Source organism: Lynx canadensis, chromosome E2, assembly GCF_007474595.2.
Source record: "Lynx canadensis isolate LIC74 chromosome E2, mLynCan4.pri.v2, whole genome shotgun sequence".
Classification (NCBI taxonomy): Eukaryota; Metazoa; Chordata; class Mammalia; order Carnivora; family Felidae; genus Lynx; species Lynx canadensis.
The window spans coordinates 4,541,411-4,563,353 of NC_044317.1; the positions used below are offsets into that span (position 1 = coordinate 4,541,411).

A 21,943-nucleotide genomic window follows, 5' to 3' on the forward strand; every position below is an offset into this window, starting at 1 on the left:
GGGCTCACAACCAAGCAATAGGGAGGCGTTATCATTTTCATTTCACAGGTGAGGGAACCGAAGCGAGCGAGCGCAGAGAGGTTAAGAAACTTGCTCAAGGTCACCCAGCAGGGAAGCGTTAAATCCTTGATTTGAACCCAGCACTCCGGACACAAAGGGGACCAGAGGCGGGTGGAGGAAGCTGGGGGGGCAATTGGCCGGAGGGTAGGGTGAGATCAATAATAGAGTCAGGGGACGTGGGGAGACAGAGAGAGAAGGGGGGAAAACCAGCACGAGCTGGAAAGATCCGTTTGGGGTCTGGTTTATGAGAGGTGTTGGGGCGGCTCTGGGGTCTGAGAACTGGGGAGTCGGGGGAGAGGGGAGAGCGTACCCATCCCTAACAGGGGCTCTGGGGTCTCCTCCAGTGGGCTGAGTGTGAAGATGGGCCCCTGCGGCCCTGGCGTGTTGGGAGTCCCACTTACATACTGACAGTGGAGCTGTCACATTGAGGCAGGGAGTCCCATCCCTGCCTCCTACCCTTTGTCACCCTCGTTCCAGGCCCCGTGATCGCGTCTACAGAACGCTTGGGTTTCACACAGTGCGATCTAAAAGCCACGACCCTAGACCACCTCTGTCCCTCTGGCTCCTCTGCTCCTGCCGGGACTTACCCCCACGGCCAAGGCCAGGGAGAGCACGCTGAGGCCCGCGGCTGCTGCCACCCCCCACCGGGCAGCCATGAAAGGCCCGCGCTCAGACCCTCCCCCCTCCAGAACCCTGGATCAGACCTCAAAGTCTCTGCCACGTGCAGATTCCAACCAGCAAGGTGACCTTGAGCAAACCTCTTGCCCGGACCTCCGGGCCTTGTCTGCAAAACGGAACTGAGAGTACCTCCCCTTTGGAAGCCAAGAGCCTGGGGCTGAGAACCTCTTAAGAAAATTAAGAAGAGCCAGGGGACACTGAGCACCTACAGGAGAAGACGGCTGGGCAGTCCGAGCCCTCACTGCTTTGACTGCCCTCATCTGACCGGGGAGAACACGGAGGCCCAGAGAGGTGAAGAGACCGACCGAGGACGCACAGCGAGGGAGCGCAGAGTCGAGGCTAGGACGCCTGGCCTGGCCCTTGTTCCACTTCCTCTTTACCCCCCCGGGGAGCCAAACCGCACTGGGAGCCTCTGCTGTGGGGTGTGACCTCTCTGAACCCCCACACCCCCGTGCGTCTCACAAACGAGGACCGCGAGGTTCGGAGGGGCTGAGTCCCCTGCCCGAGGCCAGCCAGCCACCCACGTGGGAGCTGGGGACCCAGGTGCGTGTGACTCCACATTAGCCCAGCACGCAGCCAGCTTCCACCCGGCGCTCAGACGCTGGGCTTCTCTGCCCCCACCTGTCCCCGACCCGTGATTTACCAGTAGGTTCCTCCCGCAGCCTTTACCTGCGCGCCACCCCCTCATCGGCGCCCCCACCCCCACCCCCAGGAGCCTCCAGGCTGCGGGGCAGGTAGCTGCAGATGTCCCGGCCCCAAGTTGCCCTCTGCTCCTTTCGGGTTCTGTCCCTCCTGGGAGGGGAGGGCAGGACAGCTCTCCTCGCCTCCCAGGCAGTTGGCAGAGCCGTGGTTGCTGCTGTGTCTTCCGGCAGCCTGGTGATGGAGAGATTATTTCTAAGCCATTCCCGTCCCCCCCCCCCCGCCCCCGCGTCTCTTGCAGGACCACACTGGCTGTCCCCGTGGGGCTCCGAGTGCAGAGCCCGCCGTTGAAGCAGGACAGCTGGCTGGCTCCCAGCACGAGCCCCTAGGACTCTCACCTCTCACCGGGGAAGGGGCTTCTGGGTCCTTCTAGAAGCCCCAGCCCACTGCCCCAGGGCCGTTCTGCAGCTGCGGGAGAGAGAGGTGCAGAATGAATGTCCCTCCGCTTCCGGGAGGAGGCAAGGGAAGAGAGGTTGGAAACTAACTCTGCCAGAGACTGCCGTGTGCGGGATTTTTCTTTTCTTCTGCTTCATCTCCACCACAAACCTGGCTCTTCCCTGGCCATCGGGACACGGGCTCCCCTTGCCAGGTAGAGAGAGAGCGGGAAAAGGGCTCCCAGAGACAGGAAGGTGAGTTCAACTTTGGGGGAAGAAGTTAGTGTTTGCTGCAGGGGTGGGGGGCGGGGGTGGTGGCTTGCAGGACGTGTGACATTCTGGGCCAAAGCGCTGCTGTTTGGAATGAATACCTTTCCCTGCCCGGGACAGAGCTGTGTGTGCCGGCTGGGGCGGGGGCTGGGGGAGTGGATTGCAAAGTTGGGTTTGTGCAGTGAATGCAGACAGGGCAGGATTTTTTTTTTGGGGGGGGAGGGGGTTGTCTAGAAAGAGCCCCCCCCCCCCCCCGGCTGGGAGACAAGAGTCCTGGGTTGGACTTGGATTCGCTCTGTGACCTTGGATGAGTCACTCCGGCTCTCTGGGTCTGGGGTTTTGCACGGGGAAACGGAGAGCACTTGGGAAGGACTCCCCGGATTTCCAAATAGTTCTCTCTGCAGGCTGTTCGCCTTCCTCTGGCCATACGCCGTAAAGGAAGTAATGCATACAGAGTAACAGAACGCTGGGTGGTGAGCAAGTGTGAACCGCACAGGCTGTGATTCAACTCTTCGCTGCCTGCCCGAATCCAGCTGGCGCTGAAATTGAGAGCAACTTTTGTTTCCATTCAGCCGCCGAGTTTTTGTCTTGATTGGAGTGCGTTTTGGAATGTAAGGTTGTAGAAGCTCTGGAAACAGCTCTGGCTAGAAGCGGGAGCGTGGGGAACGGCGGCAGGGCGCTGAGGCCGGGGAGGTGGCAGAGGTGGTTTTTTAAATGCACGGGTTACATCTCAAGCCCTCATCCTAAGCCAAGCGCCTCGAATGGGTCTGAGATGGAGCGCGCATTAGACGTCCCTTCGCTTCGCAGAGAACAGAGAGGGGGAGTAATGGCTCAAGGTCACACAGCAAGGGTGGCTCAAGGTCACACAGCAAGGGTGGCCGAGGCAAGCACCCCGGGGAACATGGAGGGGGGCTGTCGTTGATGGCAAAAGTCCTCCGAAGGAAGAGGCAAACGAGGCCATTGCGGCGCGGCTCCTGAGAGTCAGACGCTGGGCTTAAGCACACATTCTGTGTTACTGAACCTTTCTGGGCCTCCGTTTGCTCATCTGTAAAATGGGGAATTGTTTACCTTGTGGAATTGTTGAGATGCGTTACTGTAGAGGAAGCGTGTCGATTGGTGCCTGGCACCTCAGAAGCGCCTAGAAGCGTTCTGAATAAGCGCTTCCTGGACAGCACTGCACGGAACCCTCCCCGTGCCCAGTGAGGTGGGGGTACTCAAACTACCCCAGCTGTCCAGACGAAGCAAAGGGCTCAGAGAGGCTGAGCAGTCCACCTGCTGTGGCAGTCCGTAAGGGACCAGAACCTGGCAGTGAACTTGAGACACCCTTACACTCTTAAGCTCTATTTTACCAGCTGTACCTCCTAAGATTGGTACAAGTCTTGTGCCTGGCATGGGTGGAGTGCGATGGGAGAGGTGAAGCCACGTGCCCAAGACCACAGGGCCTGGAAGGGGCACAGCTCTGACCCGGGAAGGGATGTCATCATCTCCTTGGGTCACTGACGGGTCCCAGGCACAGAGTAGGTGCTCAGTAAGTCTCTGTTGGATTATTTGAAAAACGAACCACGCAGATGCAGTGGTGAAGCTGCATCCGGGCGGTCGAGGACCCCGCCCTGAGGTTGATTTCTCCCTCTTGTCTTACCTTCCCCCTTCCCCCCCCCCCCCCCACCCAGTGCAGGACGTCTCCAGCAATGTCCATGCCCTTCAGGGCCAGGGGCCTGCCTCCTGGACACCGCCACCGGGGCTCCTGCAGCCCCCTGGGCCAGCCGCTGCCCGGCTCCCTGCAGCCGCGCTCCCTTAAGGGGCTTTACTACCGCAGGGCCCGCAAGGTGGGCGCGCTGGACGCCTCCCCCGCGGCGGACCTGGAGAAGGAGATCCTGGTCAACGTCGGGGGCCGGCGGTACGTGCTCCCCTGGAGCACGCTCGACGAGTTTCCGCTGAGCCGCCTGAGCAAACTCAAGTTCTGCCGGAGCCACGAGGAGATCGCGCAGCTCTGCGACGACTACGACGAAGCCACCCGGGAGTTCTTCTTCGACCGCAGCCCCAGCGCTTTCGGCATGATCGTGAGCTTCCTGGCGGCCGGCAGGCTGGCCCTGCTGCGGGAGACGTGCGTGCCGTCCTTCCGGGAGGAGCTGGCCTACTGGGGGATCGAGGAGGCCCACCTGCGGCCCTGCTGCCTGCTGGAGCTGCTCCGGAAGCTGGAGCAGCTGCGCGAGCTCCGCCAGCAGGAGGCGCTGCACCTGCGGCGCGAGGCGCGGCGCCCCCCCGGGGACCCGTCGCGCTGGGGGGTCTTCATGGGCTGGCTGCGGGAGACGGTGGAAAACCCGCGCTCGGGGCTCCCCGGCAAGGTCTTCGCCTGTCTGTCCATCCTCTTCGTGGCCACCACGGCGGTCAGCCTGTGCGTCAGCACCATGCCCGACGTGAGGGCCGAGGAGGACAAGGTGAGTGCTCCCCGCCCCCGGCCCCCCAGGCTCCAGGCCCGAGGGGCTTAGGGCCCGTGGACCGGGCTCCGTATCTTTTAAAACAGCAGAGAAAGAGATTATTGTCCAGCGGGGGGCTGTGTGCCCGGTTAGATCAATGCCGTTGCGAACGTTTGGGGATGTTTTTGGTTTTGCTTTGTTTTGGAGGGAAAGGCGCATGAAGAGCCTAAGGCCCTGATGGCTCAGAGCCTGGAGCCTGCTTCCGATTCTGTGTCTCCCTCTCTCTCTGCCCCTCCCCCGTTCATGCTCTGTCTCTCTCTGTCCCAAAAATAAATAAACATTGAAAAAAAAAAAAAAAAAAAAGAGCCTAAGGCCGACAAAAGTCACGAGGTGGCTCTGCCTCTTGGTGGCCTCTGTTGACAAAGTCACCCCTGGGCTTCGTGTGGGTCGGGCGGGCCCAGCTTGCCTCTCCCCGCTCCGTGACCGCGGGCAAATTGGTTCCCCTCTCTGAGCCTCAGTTTCCCCCTCCGTAAAGCGAGCCGCGTCGCTGTGAGGGTTCATGCGCTCCGTGCACGTGTCGTGTGTTTACTGAGCAGCTACTCTGTGCCACGAGCCGTCCCCGGCCAAAAATGCCTGCCTTCTGGAACCAGAGTCCTCGGGGGCATCCCGGCTCCACATTCAGGTGGAGAAAGGGAGGCACGGGGCGTTTAGCTTTCTTGGAGTTACAGAGCAAAGGCCCTCTGTTTTCCTGCTTGTTACTTGGCCCCTGAGCCTCCCAGTCAGGCTCACTGGATGGGGAACTTGGAGCTGAGTAAACTTCTAAGTGACTCTGCCCCCCTCCTTCCTTGCCAGGGGCCAGGTAGTCTGAGAAGTGAGATACGAATTCGATATTTTGTTGGAAAGTTTACTAGAGAGCTTCAAACTGAGAACTGGATTGTTTCCTAATTTAAAATGTTGTTCCTGTTCTGCTCTTACATTCCTCCATGGCTCCCCATTACCCTAGTTATGGAACTTGCATTATGGTAGATACAGGGAACTGATGAATAGAACACGCGTATAAGATAATGTACCCTGTGTATCCACAACCGTGGTCCGTGTACAAAACTTCTCTTAAAGATATAGCCCAGGGCAATCTGGTAGGATCAGAGAACTTTCCAGAAAGAAAGGACTTAGCTGGAGAACCAGCCCCTGCCTCACACAGAGTAGGCTCTCAGATATTTGCTGAATAACACGTATCTTGTGCAACCGATAAATGTTTTGTCCTAAAGCAAACCAACCAAAACGTTTTGACTTTCAAATAGCTTTTTTCTCCCCCCGGGGGGTAGGGGTGGGGGGAGGAGGACTATAGCTCCAAATAGAGACATTGTTTTATTTGTTAGCACCAAATGATGTGATTTTAGAGCCTGCTTGTTCACAGAAATATTTACACGTAGACACTGCAGCACAAAATTAGGACAAAAAAAGTGGCCTCCGTCCCCCGTCCTCAGAAGGGTACTCTTGGTCCCAGCTGCTGAGAAAGGACCCCCTAGGTTTCCATAAACTTGTTCCTCAGGGATTTCCCGGAAGCCAGGATTTAGACCCCCCGCAGAGGGACGAGGTCTTTTCAAAGCCTAACGCTTTGAAAATTACCCCGGGTGTGAACGCAGGCTTGGTTGGTTGGGGACTCAGGAGATCAAATCAGAGGTCGCTGGGAGGCCCGCAGGACCAGCAGCCCCCTCCCACCGCCCATCTGGGCTCAAGAGCCAGGCTGGTGGTTCTGCTCGTGGGGCGAGAGGGCTTGCTGCCCTCAAAAAAAGGGTGTTGTTTTGTTTGTTTTATTTTTTTTAAATGTTTGTTTATTTTTGAGAGAGAGAGGGAGACAGAATCTGAAGCAGGCTCCAGGTTCCGAGCTGTCAGCCCAGAGCCCAACGCGGGGCTCGAACTCGCAAGCCACGAGATCGTGACCTGAGCTGAAGTCAGAGGCTTAACTGACTGAGCCACCCAGGCACCCCTGTTTCTCTGTTAAGATAGTAATTTGGAGCTCGGGGAGGCCGGGGAGGCTGTCTTTGTTTTTTTGAGGCGGTGTCCTTATATTTACATAAGGAGATAATGTTCTTTTCACCACTGCCTGGGTATTTTGTATTTACCCTCGGGGATGGTTAGCTGGCCAGCTGCCTCTGGGGGCCATGCTGTCCTGGGGGACGACATCTGCTCAGATGAATTGACGCCACACGAGTGGACAGACGTGCCAGGACTGGGACCCACAGACCTCCTCCATCAGGCTCGGTGCAGGGCTGGGAGGCGGGCGGTGGGGGGGGCAGCTTTCCTTTTGCTTTATCTTCTACCTTCTTCCAGCAAAATCTCTTAGAGTCAACTTGGCAGTTGGGGAGAGGGGTCTGCACTGGAGGTCGCAAATTAAAACGGAAGCGGGGGTGGGAGGTGGGGGGGGGGAGTCAGGGTAGACAAGAAGGGCTGAGCCGAGTCCCTAAAGCAGGGGGAATGGTGCTGGTGCCTGAGAAGCGCTTAGTGAGTGTTGGTCTGATCAGCCCTCGGTGGCAGACACTTGACAGGAGATCCCAGCATCCGACCTTCCATTCCTTCGACAAGCTACCCAGGGCCCACACGCTGCGTTCTTCTAGGTGCTGGAGGCAGGAACGCAAATTTACCTTCTTGGTACGTTTACGGTCTTGTGTGGTCCCCGGGTCTACCAAGTTCCAGCACTTTTCCACCGCTCCCTCCCCAGCCCTCCCCCGTCCCCAGCCCCCCACCCCAGCCACCACCCCTCCGGCTTTCCGCCTCCACGGACTCCCCCCTCTCCACACATTTCAGTGCACGTGGAGTCACGCACGTGTGGCCTTTTGTGACCGGCCCGTCCCTCAGCGTGGTGTTCTCAGGGTCCGTCCGCGCAGCAGCTTGTGTCGCTGTCTCATGCTTCTCGTGGCCCAGTAATAGTCCGCGGTCTCCTCCACCATTTGCTGACACACCCCTCCAGCCTCCCCACGGGACCGTGGAACCCACGCCGCAGCGGCCAGTCGTCCCCTGCCCCTCTCTTGAATCCTGCCTCTGCTCCGTAAACGGCACCTCGCTCTCAGCAGCTGCTCTGTGTTCGGTGACATTCGGTGGTTGCCCCGGGGAGTTCTTCTTCCCCTAGCTTCTTGGGTTTGGGGTTCATTCCCCTCCCCGCCCAGCCTCCTCTCCCTGTATCCGGGCCAGCAAGAAGTATTCCCTGTTTCCGGGGCAGGACCCACTTTTCCTGACTCATTGCAGCTGATTCTTCCGTTTCGTCACGCTCGCCTGTCTCCATGCCCCTGGCCCCCATCTGCCCCCCTGGCCCCCGCTTCCGGAGCCCCTGTGTCCCAGGGCTGGGGAGCAAGGCGGCTGGGATGGGGGAGGAGAGAGAGGGTCAGGAAGGGGCATCACGGAGGGGAGAGAGGGCAGAGACCGAACTGGCTCCCAGGGGAAGCGCAGAGGCCGGGAAGAAGAATGAGTCAGCAGGGCGAGGAAACAGCCCTGGACCCAAGGCCAAGGCCAGGGCACAAGTGGAGGAATTCACAGGCAGAAGGGAGAAGGCCCGAGCTGCTGTGTGGATGCGGGCCAGGACCGAGCTACCAGGAGGCAGGAGGTGGCCAATTCGGGCCATATTTCTGAGGCCCCGGGGTGTGAGGAAAGCTCCGAGGTCAAGCCCTGGGCCCCAGGTCCCTCCCGGATGGAATTTCTGGAACTGGCCGTCCCTGCACCTGCAGCATCTGTGGGGGCAGCCTGTCTTTATGGGCCCCCGGGGACAGTGGCCTTGCCCTCGGGAGGCCCTGGCCGTCCTCTGACCCCAGAGCCCCTTACAGAAGCCCCGCTCCCAAGCTTGGGGAGAGGGTTTGCAGCAAAGTTGTGGGACCCCTCAGTGGCTCGCCCAGAGGACCCGACCAGCTCCGGCTCGAGCCTGGAACTGGCCGGGTCCTGCCTCCTTTTTTATGAAGCCATCATAGTCCACATCCCAAGATGCACCCTTTTAAAGTGCACCCATCAGTGGCTGTGTGCAACGGTCACTGTCCCAGAGCATGTGGATCCTCCCACAAAGAAACCCCGTCCCTGCTTCCGGCGGCTCCCCAAGTCTCCCCCGCCCTCCCAGCCCCTGGCGACCACGAATGTCCTTCTGTCTCCCTGCGTTTGCCTTCTCTGGACGTTTCACAGAAATGGAGCCCTGCGGCGTCTGGCCTTTCGGGTGCGGCTTCTCTCACGGTGCGTGAGGCCGTGAAGGTTCACCCAGGCTGTCAGCACTTCGTTCCTTTTCGGGGCTGAGTGATAGCCCGTCGTATGGAGAGAGCACGTTTTGTGGATCCGTCCGTCAGCCGACGGGCATTTATGCTGTTTCCACTCTGGGCTACAGAATAACGCAGTTATTTTCCGGTGCTTGCCTGCTGGGTATATTCCAGTGCCTTCTGATGTCTGCCCACGAGCAGGATTGCAGCTCGGATAGCAAACGTGTGTTTAATTTTGGAGGGCCCCCCCCCCCCCCCGTTTTCCAAGCAGCCGCGCCGGAACGCTAGAGCCTGTGACATCTTCACAGTCTCAGCAGCCCTTGCTCTGTCCTGTCTTTATAACCCTCGCCTCCCCACGGAGTGTGGACTGCCATCCGACTGTGGTTTTGATGTCTGACCCTGATCTGTTCTTCGCCTTTTCGCGGTGGAAAATGCCAGGCGTTTACAAAGCAAGTGGAGTAAGGCTGAGCCCCCACGGACCCATGACTCAGTTTCCACGGATGAATCAGGCTTCTCTCTCCCCTCCCTGCCCACCCCGATCGCTGATTCTCGCGGGTGTTCGTTTTGGTTTTACTTTGCAGTCTTATAGGCCCAATGGACATACACTGAGACGCACGGGCCTTGGCTGTGCAAGGAACGGCCAGTGCACACCCGTGTGACCCACACCCCGCTTCCCCGAGCACAGCGCCCATCTCCCCAGGGAGCTGTCCCGTGTCCCCCCACAGCCGGTCCCCACCCCACCCGGAGGTGGCCGCTCTTTCGGAGATTCTGTCCACCACCTCCAATGTCACATAGACGGAAACGCTGAGGGCGTGTTCTTCTGCGTCAGGCTCTCGTGGCCCCACATCCTGAGCGTGAACGCCCGCGGCGTGGCCTGGCTCACCCTCTGGTCTCCATTAGGCCTGATTCACCCTCTTCACCGCGTGGAGGAACCAAAGCGAGAGACGAGGCCCTCCAGGAGGGTGACCAGCCGTCCTGGTTTGCGCGGGACTCGGCGGGGGGCGGGGGGGGTGGGGTCCGGTGACCTGGGACTTTCTGTGCTCAAATCCGCAAAGTTCTGGGCAAACCAGGATTCGTTGTTCACCCTACCTGCAAAATACAACCAGAAGCTTCCTCCGAGAGAGAGAAGAGGTAACTTTTTCATTTCCCTCCTATTTTTCTCCGAACGTGGCTGGCCCGGGAATTACTTGCTCAGCTCAGGCCCCATAAATCCCCGCCGCGAGGGGCGCATTTCTTGGAGGCCCAGCGTGGGGAGGGTTTGGGCAGAGCAGCCGTGCGAGGCAGAGTTGAGGACAGCTTGCTGCAGCGCAGGGAGGTGGCCGCAGGGAGGTGGGGGGGTGCGTGAATAGCCAAACGCCAGCGCGGAGGCGGAGGGAGGGCCCACAGAGCCTTCTCCACCTCTCCGGAGTCACTTTCTTGAGCTGTTGGGTCCCCGGTCTGGAGGGGTTATTCCCAGGCTACCAGAAGTCCCTGCGCCAAGGGGAAAACGCCCAAAAGGTCAGCGACAAAAGCAGCCTCGTGGAGACAATCCGGCCCAGAGTCTGAAACACTTCCAGGTGCCCCTGGGTCCCCTGGAGGGCTTGTCAAGGTGCAGATTCCTGGGCCGCACCGCAGGGCTTGATTTTGTGACCAGAGCCCAAGAATCTGCATTTGCGACAAGCCCTCTGGAGGGATTCCCATGTCGGCTTTGAGAAATACGGCTGCTGTTCCGAGCTCCTTCTTGAAAACCGAAGCACAGAGAGGGGCAGTGACCGCTGCAAGGTCACACAGCGAGTCTGCAGCTCCTGGGGAGTCAGGGTCCAAAACTCGCGAGCACTCCCAGGGTTGTGAAGCAAACCCCAGGTGGTGCAGGGGAGACAACGGGTTCGCAGCCAAAGCGGAGCCACAGACGTTCTGGACTCCGTGCCCTCAGCAGCCCCCTCCCCGCCTCCCGCCTCCACCCCTTCGGTAGACCGGACAGAGGTCCAGGGAGAAAGCTGCCCGGGCCCGGACAGGCAAGTTGAGATGGGGACAGATCACCCGTTTCTCTTCCTCTAGCGGCCAGACATAAAAAGCATTTCATTTCCATTCAGTATTCCTGTGGGCCCAGGCCCTGGAAATAATTTCTTTTTCCACTTGAGAGCTTTTTAATCCAAAGAAAACTACAGTTGTCAACATCATGCTTTGCACTCAGGCAACTGGCTGTGGTCTCTCATTCGTTCCTTCATCCATCATCGCGATGTGTGTGTGTGTGTGTGTGTGTGTGTGTGTGTGTAATACTCGAAGTCGGGTTCTCAACTCTGGCTCTTCATTAGAATCATCCATGGGACTTCGGGAAAGTTCTGCTCAGGCTCAAACCTAGATCAACTAAATTAGAATTTCTAGCGGCGCCTGGGCGGCTCAGTCGGCTGAGTGACTTTGGCTCAGGTCACGATCTCACGGTCCGTGGGTTCGAGCCCCGCGTCGGGCTCTGTGCTGACGGCTCGGAGCCTGGAGCTGCTTCGGATTCTGTGTCTCCCTCTCTCTCTGCCCCTCCCCAGCTTGTGCGCGCTCTCTCTCTCTCTCTCTCAAAAATGAAGAAACATTTTTTAAAAATTAGAAAAAAAGGGGCGCCTGGGTGGCGCAGTCGGTTAAGCGTCCGACTTCAGCCAGGTCACGATCTCGCGGTCCGTGAGTTCGAGCCCCGCGTCAGGCTCTGGGCTGATGGCTCGGAGCCTGGAGCCTGTTTCCGATTCTGTGTCTCCCTCTCTCTCTGCCCCTCCCCCGTTCATGCTCTGTCTCTCTCTGTCCCAAAAATAAATAAACGTTGAAAAAAAAAATTAAAAAAAAAATTAGAAAAAAAGAATTTCTGGGGTCCTGGCCCAGACATCAGGATTTTCCAAGCCACCAGGTGAGACTTGCGAGTCTTGTTGAGGTGTAAAGTCCGATTCCTTGAGGGATGGGGTGGGGCCCGAGATTCTGGGTTTCTTCCCAGCTCTCCGGGGAGGCTGATGCTTTTGGTTCAAGGACCATACTTTGAGTAGCACAGGGGCTCGTGGAACTTTCTGTCAGGAGCCAGAGGTGGGGAGCACGAACCATGTGACAGCCCCCCCCCCCCACTCAAGCCGGAATCTCCCGAGGGAGACAGACCCTGCGTGAATAGTTGCAGTCACACATCAGAGGGCTGTACCGGGGACCCGGGAGCCCTCTCTGCCCCGCCAGCCTCTGAGCTCCCAGCAGCGACATCTGCTTCTCGATCACGCCACCCACAGAGCCTAGGAGCCGGCACAGGGGGGAGACCTCCATGCATTTTTGTTGGATGAGTGAATGAGGGGTGGCAGGCGGGGCAGTCGCCGAACAGCGTCTACGGCTGAGAGCGCGTCTCCTCTCTGCTTGTGAGCTCGAGCAAGTCATTTCGCTGCTTGGAACCACGTCCTGGGCACAAAATGAGGTCGCGCTGCCCGCTCACGGCATCACCGTGTGGCCCACGTGACAGAACCAGGGTGGGGCACGGTACACAACAGGGGCTTCTGTCAGTGAAGGTGAAGGTTGGCCGCTGTCACAAAGAGGCCCCAAGCAAGAACGGCTCTGGGCAAATAGGTGTTGATTCCTCCGGCAAAGAGAGAGAGGGGTGAGAGGGCAGCGCTCATCTAGCGACCCAGGATGGTTTCCACCTCCCCATCCCCCCCCACCCCCGGCCCCAGTGCTGCCACCCACCCCTCATGCAGCGTTCTGTCGCCTCCCCAGGGTGAGTGTTCTCAGAAATGCTACTACATTTTCGTCGTGGAGACCGTGTGCGTGGCCTGGTTTTCCCTGGAGTTCTGCCTGCGGTTCGTCCAGGCCCGGGACAAGTGTCAGTTCTTCCAAGGGCCCCTGAACATCATCGACATCCTGGCCGTCTCCCCGTACTACGTGTCGCTGGCCGTGTCCGGCGAGCCCCAGGAGGACGGCAGCTGGCCCGGCGGGGGCTCGTACCTGGAGAAGGTGGGGTTGGCGCTCCGCGTGCTGCGGGCGCTGCGCATCCTGTATGTGATGCGCCTGGCGCGCCACTCGCTGGGGCTGCAGACGCTGGGCCTCACCGTGCGCCGCTGCACCCGCGAGTTCGGCCTCCTCCTCCTCTTCCTCTGCGTGGCCGTCACGCTCTTCTCCCCCCTGGTCTACGTGGCGGAGAACGAGTCCGGGAGGGTGCTGGAGTTCACCAGCATCCCCGCCTCCTACTGGTGGGCCATCATCTCCATGACGACCGTGGGCTACGGGGACATGGTCCCGCGCAGCGTGCCGGGTCAGATGGTGGCCCTGAGCAGCATCCTGAGTGGGATCCTCATCATGGCCTTCCCCGCCACGTCCATCTTCCACACTTTCTCGCACTCCTACCTGGAGCTCAAGAGGGAGCAGGAGGAGGAACAGGCGCGCATCCGCCGCCTGCAAAACGCCGCCACGGCCAGCGAGCGCGAACTTCTGAGTGACGTCGACGACCTGGGCCCGGAGGGCCCCGCCTCGCCCGCTAAATCCCTGTGACTCCAGGCCCTCCAGGGAAAGGGCGGCCCCGCGACCCATCGCCCTGCGCTGACCGGGCTAGAGATCACCGCGGTGGAGACCATCTGGTGGGACGTTTCTAGAGCGCCAGGAGCGCTCCCACAGCTGGGAGGGGCGCAAGGCCACCGGGCTTGGCCTGTCGTGACTCGGGACCCCTCTGGCCACCGCGACTCCAGCCGACCTTATCGACGCCCCTTGCTCTCTCCTCTCTCCCTGCCCCTCGCCGAGCACATCCGCTCTTTGTTAGGTCAGTCAGTCATCCCCCAGTCTCCTTCCTTCCCTGTAGTGCTCCACACCCCAGGCTGCGTTCCAGATGCCCACAGAACCGAGCCTGCAGGACTCCGTTCCTCCCCTAAGACCCGCTTTGCGGGGGCCTCCCTGCCACCAGGGACCGGAGGGTCCGGTCACTGCGAACCCTTCTGATCAGATCCCCCCACCACGGCGCATCCTATCGTGGGCTCCCGCAGGGCTCAGTATGTCCCCTTTCGCCCCAGTATGTTCCATTTTCCCAATGCCGCTGCCTCCCCGCCCCCCCCCCCAACTCTGGAAGCTCTCAGCCAAGAAGGCAGAAGCGGCCTCTGCGTTAACCCCCCTGGGCCAGCTGCGCTCTGGCTGGGACGTTCTCCAGGTGGCCAGTTCTTGGCCTTGACAGAGGCTCACTCTTGTAGGACCTGCATCGCCCCTTGAGAGAACCGTTCCTGCTGCTGGATCCCCCAGCGCGGCAGAAGCCGCCCCTTCCCACCCTCAGTTGGGCCACCACGGGGGGCGGTATAGCTCCGGTGCGGAAGTGAGGGCACCCTTCCGATCTGCCCCTTGCCGCCTCCCCAGACAGGGCCCTAGCTGCCAAAGGGTACGTTCCTCAGCTTAGATGTAAATGTGTTTGTCTATTTATCCGTTCGTTCATGAACGCACAGGCCCTTTGCGTCCCAGGGAGGAAGCGGATGTAGGACCCAGCGGCTCCAGATACGGGCAGGGCGTGCCGCGGGGCCAGAGCCATGAATCCCGAGCAGTCAGCCCACGCTGAACGTGCATCTCAAAGTGCACGGCTTTGCAAAAGGGCCCAACAATTCTATCAGCTCTTCAAAGGAATCCATGCCTCCCTGTAAAAGGATATGAAGTCGTTAAGTAAATCAACTCTCGTATTTTAAGATGGAGAGACCAAGGCTCAGAGAGGGAAAGCCACCTGCCCAAGGCCACACAGCCAGTTTACTTCCTTAGATCTGCCCCTCCTGAGTCCCAGCGGGACACTCTCTCTAGTGTATCAAGCTTCAGTTCTTAGGCTTTTCTGAAACAGTGCCCAAGCCCTCCCAGAAAACGTTCAAGGTTAAGCGTGTGGCCAGGATGTAACTTTGCCCCGCTACCCTGAGCAGAGTAAGCAAGGTGGTCTTGGGGGTAAGTCTGGCACCAGCTGTCACCCTTCCTTTGTCCTATCACAGTGGACAGGCAGCTGATTTCACCGGGCCTTCCTTTTCTCACTGATGCCGGGGAGAGGTGGGACCAGACGGCGATTAAAGTCCCTCACCGCTTGGACAGTGTGGGACTCTGGGAAGCCGAGTTCATTGCAACAGTGTATGCCACAGAGGGGCAGGTTGGAGACCGGAAGAGAGAGAAAACAAGAAAAGCCAGCCCTGGGCCCTGACTGTCCACAGAGCTGCTCCCTCAGCAACAATCAAGTAGTTCAAGTTTGAATCGAAATTCGCTGAGATGTCCAGCTGCCCTCCCGGTTCCTACGCAGCCACCTGGGCTCCTCCTCTCCACCCCCCGCCCCCTCCTGCCTGGCTCTGGGCTGCACCTACGGGCTCCAAGCCTCTCACCGGAAGTACTGAGCATCACTTACTGTATAATTACTAGTCACCAGGCAACTGATTTTTTCACATTTTATTTGGGAAACATCAAACAGAGAAGTTGCAAGACCAGGAAGTGTGTACCTCCGATCCCTGAACACCTCTTTTTTTTTTTTTTTAATTTTTCATGTTCACTTTTCAGAGAAAGAGAGAGAGCACGAGTGGGGCAGAGAGAGAGGGAAACACAGAATCTGAAACAGGCTCCAGGCTCTGAGCTGTGTCAGCACAGAGCCCGACGCGGGGCTCGAACCCATGAACTATGAGATCCTGACCTGAGCCGAAGTCGGACGCTCGACCCGACGGAGCCACCCAGGCGCCCCATACCTCTTTTTTTTTTTTTTTTTTAACACATGGTACCATTTTGCTTTATTATTTGGAATTTTTTTATTATATACAAATAGTAGATTTTTCTGGACCATTTGAGAGTAAGTTGGCTACAGCATGGCCCTTCGCTTCTAGAACTTTAGAATATAGTCCCTGGAAAGCCTGTCGGGAAGCCATCCGTCCAAGAGGGGACTGGGAGTCTCTGGAGGTGACAACCAACAAAGCGTGTGTATGTATGTGCATTTCATAATGCCAAGTGTCCGTGATTTCTTCGGGTTCTCAAAGGAATCCATGATTCCCCCCCGAAAATAGGAGAGGGAGCTCTAAGGTAAACCACTGTCTTCGTTTTAAGCTGGAGAGCCAGGGAGACCCGGAATACTTTGCGGGAGAAGGGGGCGATAGCTGTTCTAAGAGTAAGAATATTTTTTTTTTACAAAACCACAGTACGGTTATCAACATGAGCACGTTTACCTTCAATGCAATGGTTTAATCTAATCTACTGTCTGTTCCAATGTTGTCAGTTGACCTAATAATATCCTTTATAGCTTCTCCCCCGATCAGGATAGGTCCGGCATCAGCTGGATAAGGCATTTATGCAGCCTATCTCTTTAGCCTCCCATAATCTGGACTGTTTCCACAGCCTTCTGTGGGATTTCTGACACCAAAATTTTGGATGAATATAGCCCTTCCTTTTTAAAAAAAATTTTTTTGTTTAACGTTTATTTACTTTTGAGACAGAGACAGAGACAGAGACAGGTGCGAGCGGGGGAGGGGCCGAGAGAGGAGACAGAGAATCTGAAGCAGCTCCGGGCTCTGAGCTGTCAGCACAGAGCCTGATGCGGGGCTCGAACTCACAGACCGCGAGATGCTGGCATGGGAGTGGAGAGGGAGAAAGGGAAGGAGAACCCGGGAGCGCTGGCTGGGCCCAAAGACATTCAGAGGAAACCAAAAGGAACCCTGATCATGCAGGCCAGATAGAACGTGCCAGAAGGCCAGGCCTGCACAGGCCACCCTGGGCCGCCTGTGCGAGGACAGTGTGTCCCCCTTGCAGATGAGGCTTGGAGCTGGACTTTTCTCTTCGCCTCTGGTCCCTTCCCTCCTTCCCCGACCCTGCCAGCTGGGGGCAACGTGCCGCACGGATTCTCAGAACCTGCCCGTTTTACGCGTGTGGACAAGAAGCCTCAGGAAGGGGATGTAATGTGGCAATTCACACAACCTGAGCTGAAAGAGCTGGGATGGCCTCAGCTCTGTGCCTCACGACCCTCGGCCAGCACCTGCCCGACCCGGCATTTGACCTCTAACCAAGGGGCCCCTCCAGGAACGTGATGTCAGCTAAAAATGAAACAAAGGGCTGTCCCCCAGAGCCCTGTGGCTCCCTGGTCATCCGAGGGGCCCCGCCTGAGACTGCACTCAGCCCAGCTCTGCCTTGGCGGTGGCCTGCACCAAACAACACGTGAAAAATGTGGCGAGACTTTGATAAGTCACCTTTGCTCTCGGGGACAAAACCAAGGGCGGCAGGGAACGGAACGAATTTGGGCGCCCCAAGCTACAATTAGCCAATCTTGCTGTTCCAAAGGCTTCCACTGTACTTGGCCAATGACCAGCTTAAAATAAGATCCCCTGGGGAGCTCGGCAGTCCCAAGCTTCAGGGGTCCCCTGCCCCCCGCCCCCCCCCCCCCCCCGCAACTCCAAGAGAAACATTAAACGATATTAAAAAGTGATGTTGTGGCTTCTCTGCTGTATTGGGGCAGGTCTGGTCACGGGGCCGCTGGGTGAGGGGTGGTAGGGGTCAGGGGTCATCCACCCCTGGGCCACAGCCAAGACCGACTGGGAGGGACAATAGTTGGTTTCCGGGCAGTATTGCTTAAGTGTCTGCGATGTGCCGGGTGTTGTTCTAGCCCGGCAGACGCGGTGGTTAGCCCGGCAGGTGCTGGTGTGGTCCTGAGTAGAGAGGAAGCCGGGACGCAGGAGGTCAGACCACAGATAATTCCAGAAGGAAATGAACTGGACCAGACCAGCATAGCTCGTGGTAAGTCCTAGGAAGGAAGAGCACAGTTTGAGGACGCCAGTGACATGGGGACATGCTGGGGCCCAACGTGGACAGGCTTCTGAGGAGGTCTCACCCGGTTCTCCCAGGTCTTTGGGTTCCCCCAGAAGCAAACCCTGAGTCAAGGACATACATGCAGGTGATTTATCCGGGACCCTGGTAAATACTGGCTGGAGAGAGAGAAGCGAGTCAGGGAAGGGAAGGCAGTACACCCAGGGTGTGGGATCAGCCCCACGGGCTGCTAGAGTTCAAGCCCGTCCGCACTCCAGTTGTCTGGGAGACGGTGTACCCAGGAAAACGCCAAAGGTTTATTGTATGAAAGTAAAGTTCCTGTCATCCGGATGCCTATTCCGGTGTCCCAACAGGTACAGCTTAAACGCTTTCTAGGACAGACCCAGAAATACCAGTTAGGGATGTTTCGTTTCCAAATACGGGAAACCCTATTCAGACTTCATTAAATAAGCAGGCAATCAGACAAAAGGAGACAGACTGGTTCTTATAATTGAAAATCCAGATGGAGTCAGGTAGGGCTTGTTCCAGGTGTTTGGCCAATGTCATCAATATCAAACAAGCTCAGATTCTCTGCATCTTCCCTCTGCCTCCCTCGGTGTGTCAGCTTCACCCCCAGGCTCCCCTCATGGCTACAAGAGGGCTGCCCAAGCTCCAAGCCCCACAGCCCTCGTTCCATCAAGCCCACGGAAGGCAGAAGCCTTTTGTTCCCCCAGAATCCCAAGCATGCGTTTTCATTGAGTCCTACTGGCTGAGTGGTTTGCTGCCACAGCCCTGAAACAATTTCTGTGGCTACACTGATGGGTTTACTCGAGTTGGGGCTCGCCCTGGAGCCGAAGATAGGCTCATTCAATCCCACCCAAACCACATGGCTGAGAATGGGGAGGGTGAGTCTTCCTGGAGGAAAATTGGGGCACCGTTCCGAAAGAGAAGGAGGTACTGGGCAGCGACCACGTGATTTGGGACAATCACAACATGTATAGGGGGATGGCTGCCCCCACCTTCTGCCCCATGACTTCACACGCATCCCTGGATTCTCATGGCACCCGCTGTGGAAGGTATGATTATCCCCATTTTACAGACAAAGCAACTGAGGCTCAGGGAAGTTGGGTGAATAGCCTGAGTCACCTGGCCAACAGTGATGGATTCCAGATTTGAACCCAGTCTGGCTGGCTCCAGACTCTACACTTTTTTTTTTTTTTTAACGTTTATTTATTTTTTTGAGACAGAGCATGAACGGGGGAGGGTCAGAGAGAGGGAGACACAGAATCCAAAACAGGCTCCAGGCTCCGAGCCATCAGCACAGAGCCCGACGCGGGACTCGAACTCACGAAGTCGACGCCCAACTGACTGAGCCACCCAGGCGCCCCAAGACTCTCTGCTCTTAATCTCTACTTCCTACTGCCTTCCAGAAGCCCCTGTAACATATATGTATATTCCCAATGGGCTCTCTCTCACTACAGAGATGGTGCTAAGATCTAATCCTCCCTGTAAGACAGTATTCCACAGCGAGGATATTTGGTCTTTGAAAGAAGCAGGCTTCCTGGTCCAGAGGGACGTCCTGGCGCTTGGTTCTGCTCTGGGTCTCACACACTCACCAGCTCAGCTCGTTGGTGGGTTTCACAGTTTATTTATTTTGTAATCTCTGCGCCCAACGTGGGGCTTGAACTCACGACTCCAAGATCAAGAGTTGCACGGTCCTCCGACTGAGCCAGCCAGGGGCCCCAAGGGTGTTAAGTATCTGTCAAAAAGCCCCCGGTCTCTGAGAGTCTCCCCTGTGCGAGGCCCCCGGCCAAGACTTCATGCACCTTATTTCGTCCACGAAGCGACCTCTAACAAATGAGAACATGGAGACACGGAATGGTCCCACAGATGGTAAGGGCAGAGTTGACATTGACACTCAGCTTTGCCGGTTCCAGGGCCTGTCCCTGTGTTACCAACCACCTCGAGGCTGTCCTTTTCCCTTCCTGGTGGGGCCGGAGGCGGAGGCTGCCACAGGCTTGCCAACATCCAGTCCTCTTCCACATTTCCAGCTTCCCTGCAGGTAGGGGAGCCACGGCCAAGGTTCCGGTCCGTGGAATGTGGTGGAAAAGGTGTGTGCCATTGTGGCACGGGGCTACACGGTCCTCTATGCTTTCCCTCCTGCCCTCACCCCACGAGCCCTGCAGATTCAGAGGAATACTCCAGGCCCTAAGCCAGGCGTCAGTAAACTACGTCTCCCTCTCTTGTTTTTGTAAATAAAGTTTTATTGAAACACACGGCCCTTTCATTGCCTAGAGTGCGTTGGGGGCTATCACCACAGAGTCAAGTCGTTGCAATAGAGACCGTAGGCCCACAAGTGGAAATATTTACTTTCTGGGTCTTTATGGAAAGTTTGCTGGCCCTGCCCTAAGTGGTGTGGCCACAAGATAGCCATCTAATCCCCTGCGTCAATTCCACCAGAGGGAGAAGAGTTTCTCCCGAGTAAGCCACGGAAATTGCGGGGTTGTATGTCACAGCGTTTGGTCCACCCTGCATCCCGTTTCCTGTAGCAGCTTGTAAAGGCGTCCTCAGGTCAGAGGTCCACACCAAACCCTGGCCGCTGGCTCTGGCAAGGGTAAGGAGCCTCCGTCCCCAGTCACGTTGGCCGGGACCAACATCCACACGCGTTGTCTTCTCGACCAGCACCAACTCTAGGCAATGAAATGTTTTCCTTTCCTAATGGCCCCAAGACACTTGTTCAGTCCCGTACATACATCTCAGAGCCATCAGCCTCTGTGATTGCCCATTTTTTTTTTAAGTTTATTTATTTTGGTAGAGATAGAGCAATCGGGGGAGGTACAGAGAGAGAGAGAGAGAGGGAGACAGAATTCCAAGCAGGCTCTGTGCCGTCAGCGAGGCTCGAGCTCACCAACTGTGAGATCATGACCCGGGCCACAATAAAATGGAAAATTTCAGAATCTCGTCTGACATCATATTCGAGCACGAGGTTCCTATTCTCTCTCTGGAACCAACCCCTGTAAAGAGGACATCCTATAATTCATTCATTTCCATTCAATGCTGGTTTATCAGGCATCTTCTATGTGGGAGCCCCCTGCCCGGGGACACCGGGAGAAACAAACAGGGGGCCACCTCCGGGAGCTGGGAGCAAGACAGGCCTGACAGCGGCCGAGAGCCAGGCACACCACTCTGCTACCTTCCCAGTTCGACCACCGAGATCCCCACAGACTATGGTATCTGTGGCTGACTCACTTGCGGGGGGCTTTGAGTCGCGCCCAGCTAGATTACATCACCTCGCAATTTAAATATGGGGGCAAGGGGCGCCTGGGTGGCTCAGTCGGTTAAGCGTCCGACTTTGGTTCAGGTCACGATCTCGCGGTCCGTGGGTTCGAGCTCCGCGTCGGGCCCTGTGCTGACAGCTCGGAGCCTGGAGCCTGTTTCAGATTCTGTGTCTCCCTCTCTCTCTGACCCTCCCCCGTTCATGCTCTGTCTCTCTGTGCCTCAAAAATCAATAAACGTTAAAAAAATAAATAAATATGGGGGCAAAACTTCACCCCCAGGGGGTCAGGCCAAGAAGACATTAACAGACTCTCCATTTCGAAAGCAGCCTTCGTCATCGTCCTCGCTGTGCGAAATGAGGACTATCTTGGGAGGAAGGGCTCGGACAGGCAGATTTATGCCACGCGGGAACAAATATTCCTTACTTAGCAGAACACAACAGAGTTAATGTCACTTTGAGTAACTTGTTTACCCAGTGATTATGTGATGGATGGAAATCAAAAGCCTCATTGCCTGAAACTGCAGAGTGGGGTGGCTACTGTAGGCACCCCCGGGGTACAAAAAGTAAATCAATGTAAATTATCTCCTGGGGACAACAACGTGCAATAAACGGGCTAATTAATAGGCTTGGGTGTTTTAAAAATCCTCTCGTCCCTGAAAACAGTAACCAAGAGAAATCATTATTTCAGAGTCGGCCCGGAGCAGTTTCTTTTAGAGAAATAATGACTAACTGGTAAATTACCCAGCGGTTTCCTCGGGCAAATAAGATAACCAGAGCTTACCTGGCTTTGGGGCCGCCCCCCTGCTTCAAACTTCCCCGGGCACAAGCGCATTCCTGAGCACCAGGGGCCAAGGCAGCCCCTCCCCACCTTCCCCCTCCCGCAAGTCCCCCCCCCCTCCCCTCCCCTCCCTTCCTCCTTCCTTACCCGTCCCTTTCCCTCCTTTCCTCCTCCCCTTCCCTTCCCTCCCTGCTCCTCTCCTCCCCTCCCCCTCCCCCCAGCAGCTTCCTGGGTGTTCTGCAATCACACCAGCTGGACCACTTTCTTTCAAGTGCACCTCCCACCTCGAGACCACCACCAGGCAGCCCTCCCGATTACTTGTCTAGATGCGGTGACCCAAGTACGCTGAGGTTAAGTGGCTGGCAGAGGCCACACGCACCCAGGGGCAGAGGGGTGGTCCGGAGGGAGGGGACACCATGCCAGGATGTCGGCATCAGCACTGGCCTGGCCCCGTTGAC

The 21,943-nt window shown here is 57.4% G+C and overlaps 1 protein-coding gene across 1 annotated transcript; it reads left to right on the forward strand.

Moving 5' to 3' along the window:
- The first annotated feature begins 3,762 nt into the window (after positions 1–3,762).
- On the forward strand, positions 3,763–15,209 carry KCNG4 (potassium voltage-gated channel modifier subfamily G member 4). Its single transcript, XM_032591368.1, has 2 exons — positions 3,763–4,519; positions 12,436–15,209. The coding sequence occupies exons 1-2, from the start codon at positions 3,770–3,772 to the stop codon at positions 13,204–13,206; spliced, it is 1,521 nt and encodes a 506-aa protein (XP_032447259.1). The 5' UTR covers positions 3,763–3,769; the 3' UTR covers positions 13,207–15,209.
- Positions 15,210–21,943: the final 6,734 nt, after the last annotated feature.

Excerpts from the sequence above, each read along its gene's own strand:
- KCNG4 (XM_032591368.1), top strand. The coding sequence starts at position 3,770 with ATGTCCATGCCCTTCAGGGCCAGGGGCCTGCCTCCTGGACACCGCCAC. Across the intron at positions 4,520-12,435 it reads TGAGGGCCGAGGAGGACAAG|GGTGAGTGTTCTCAGAAATG; the intron begins GTGAGTGCTCCC and ends TCGCCTCCCCAG.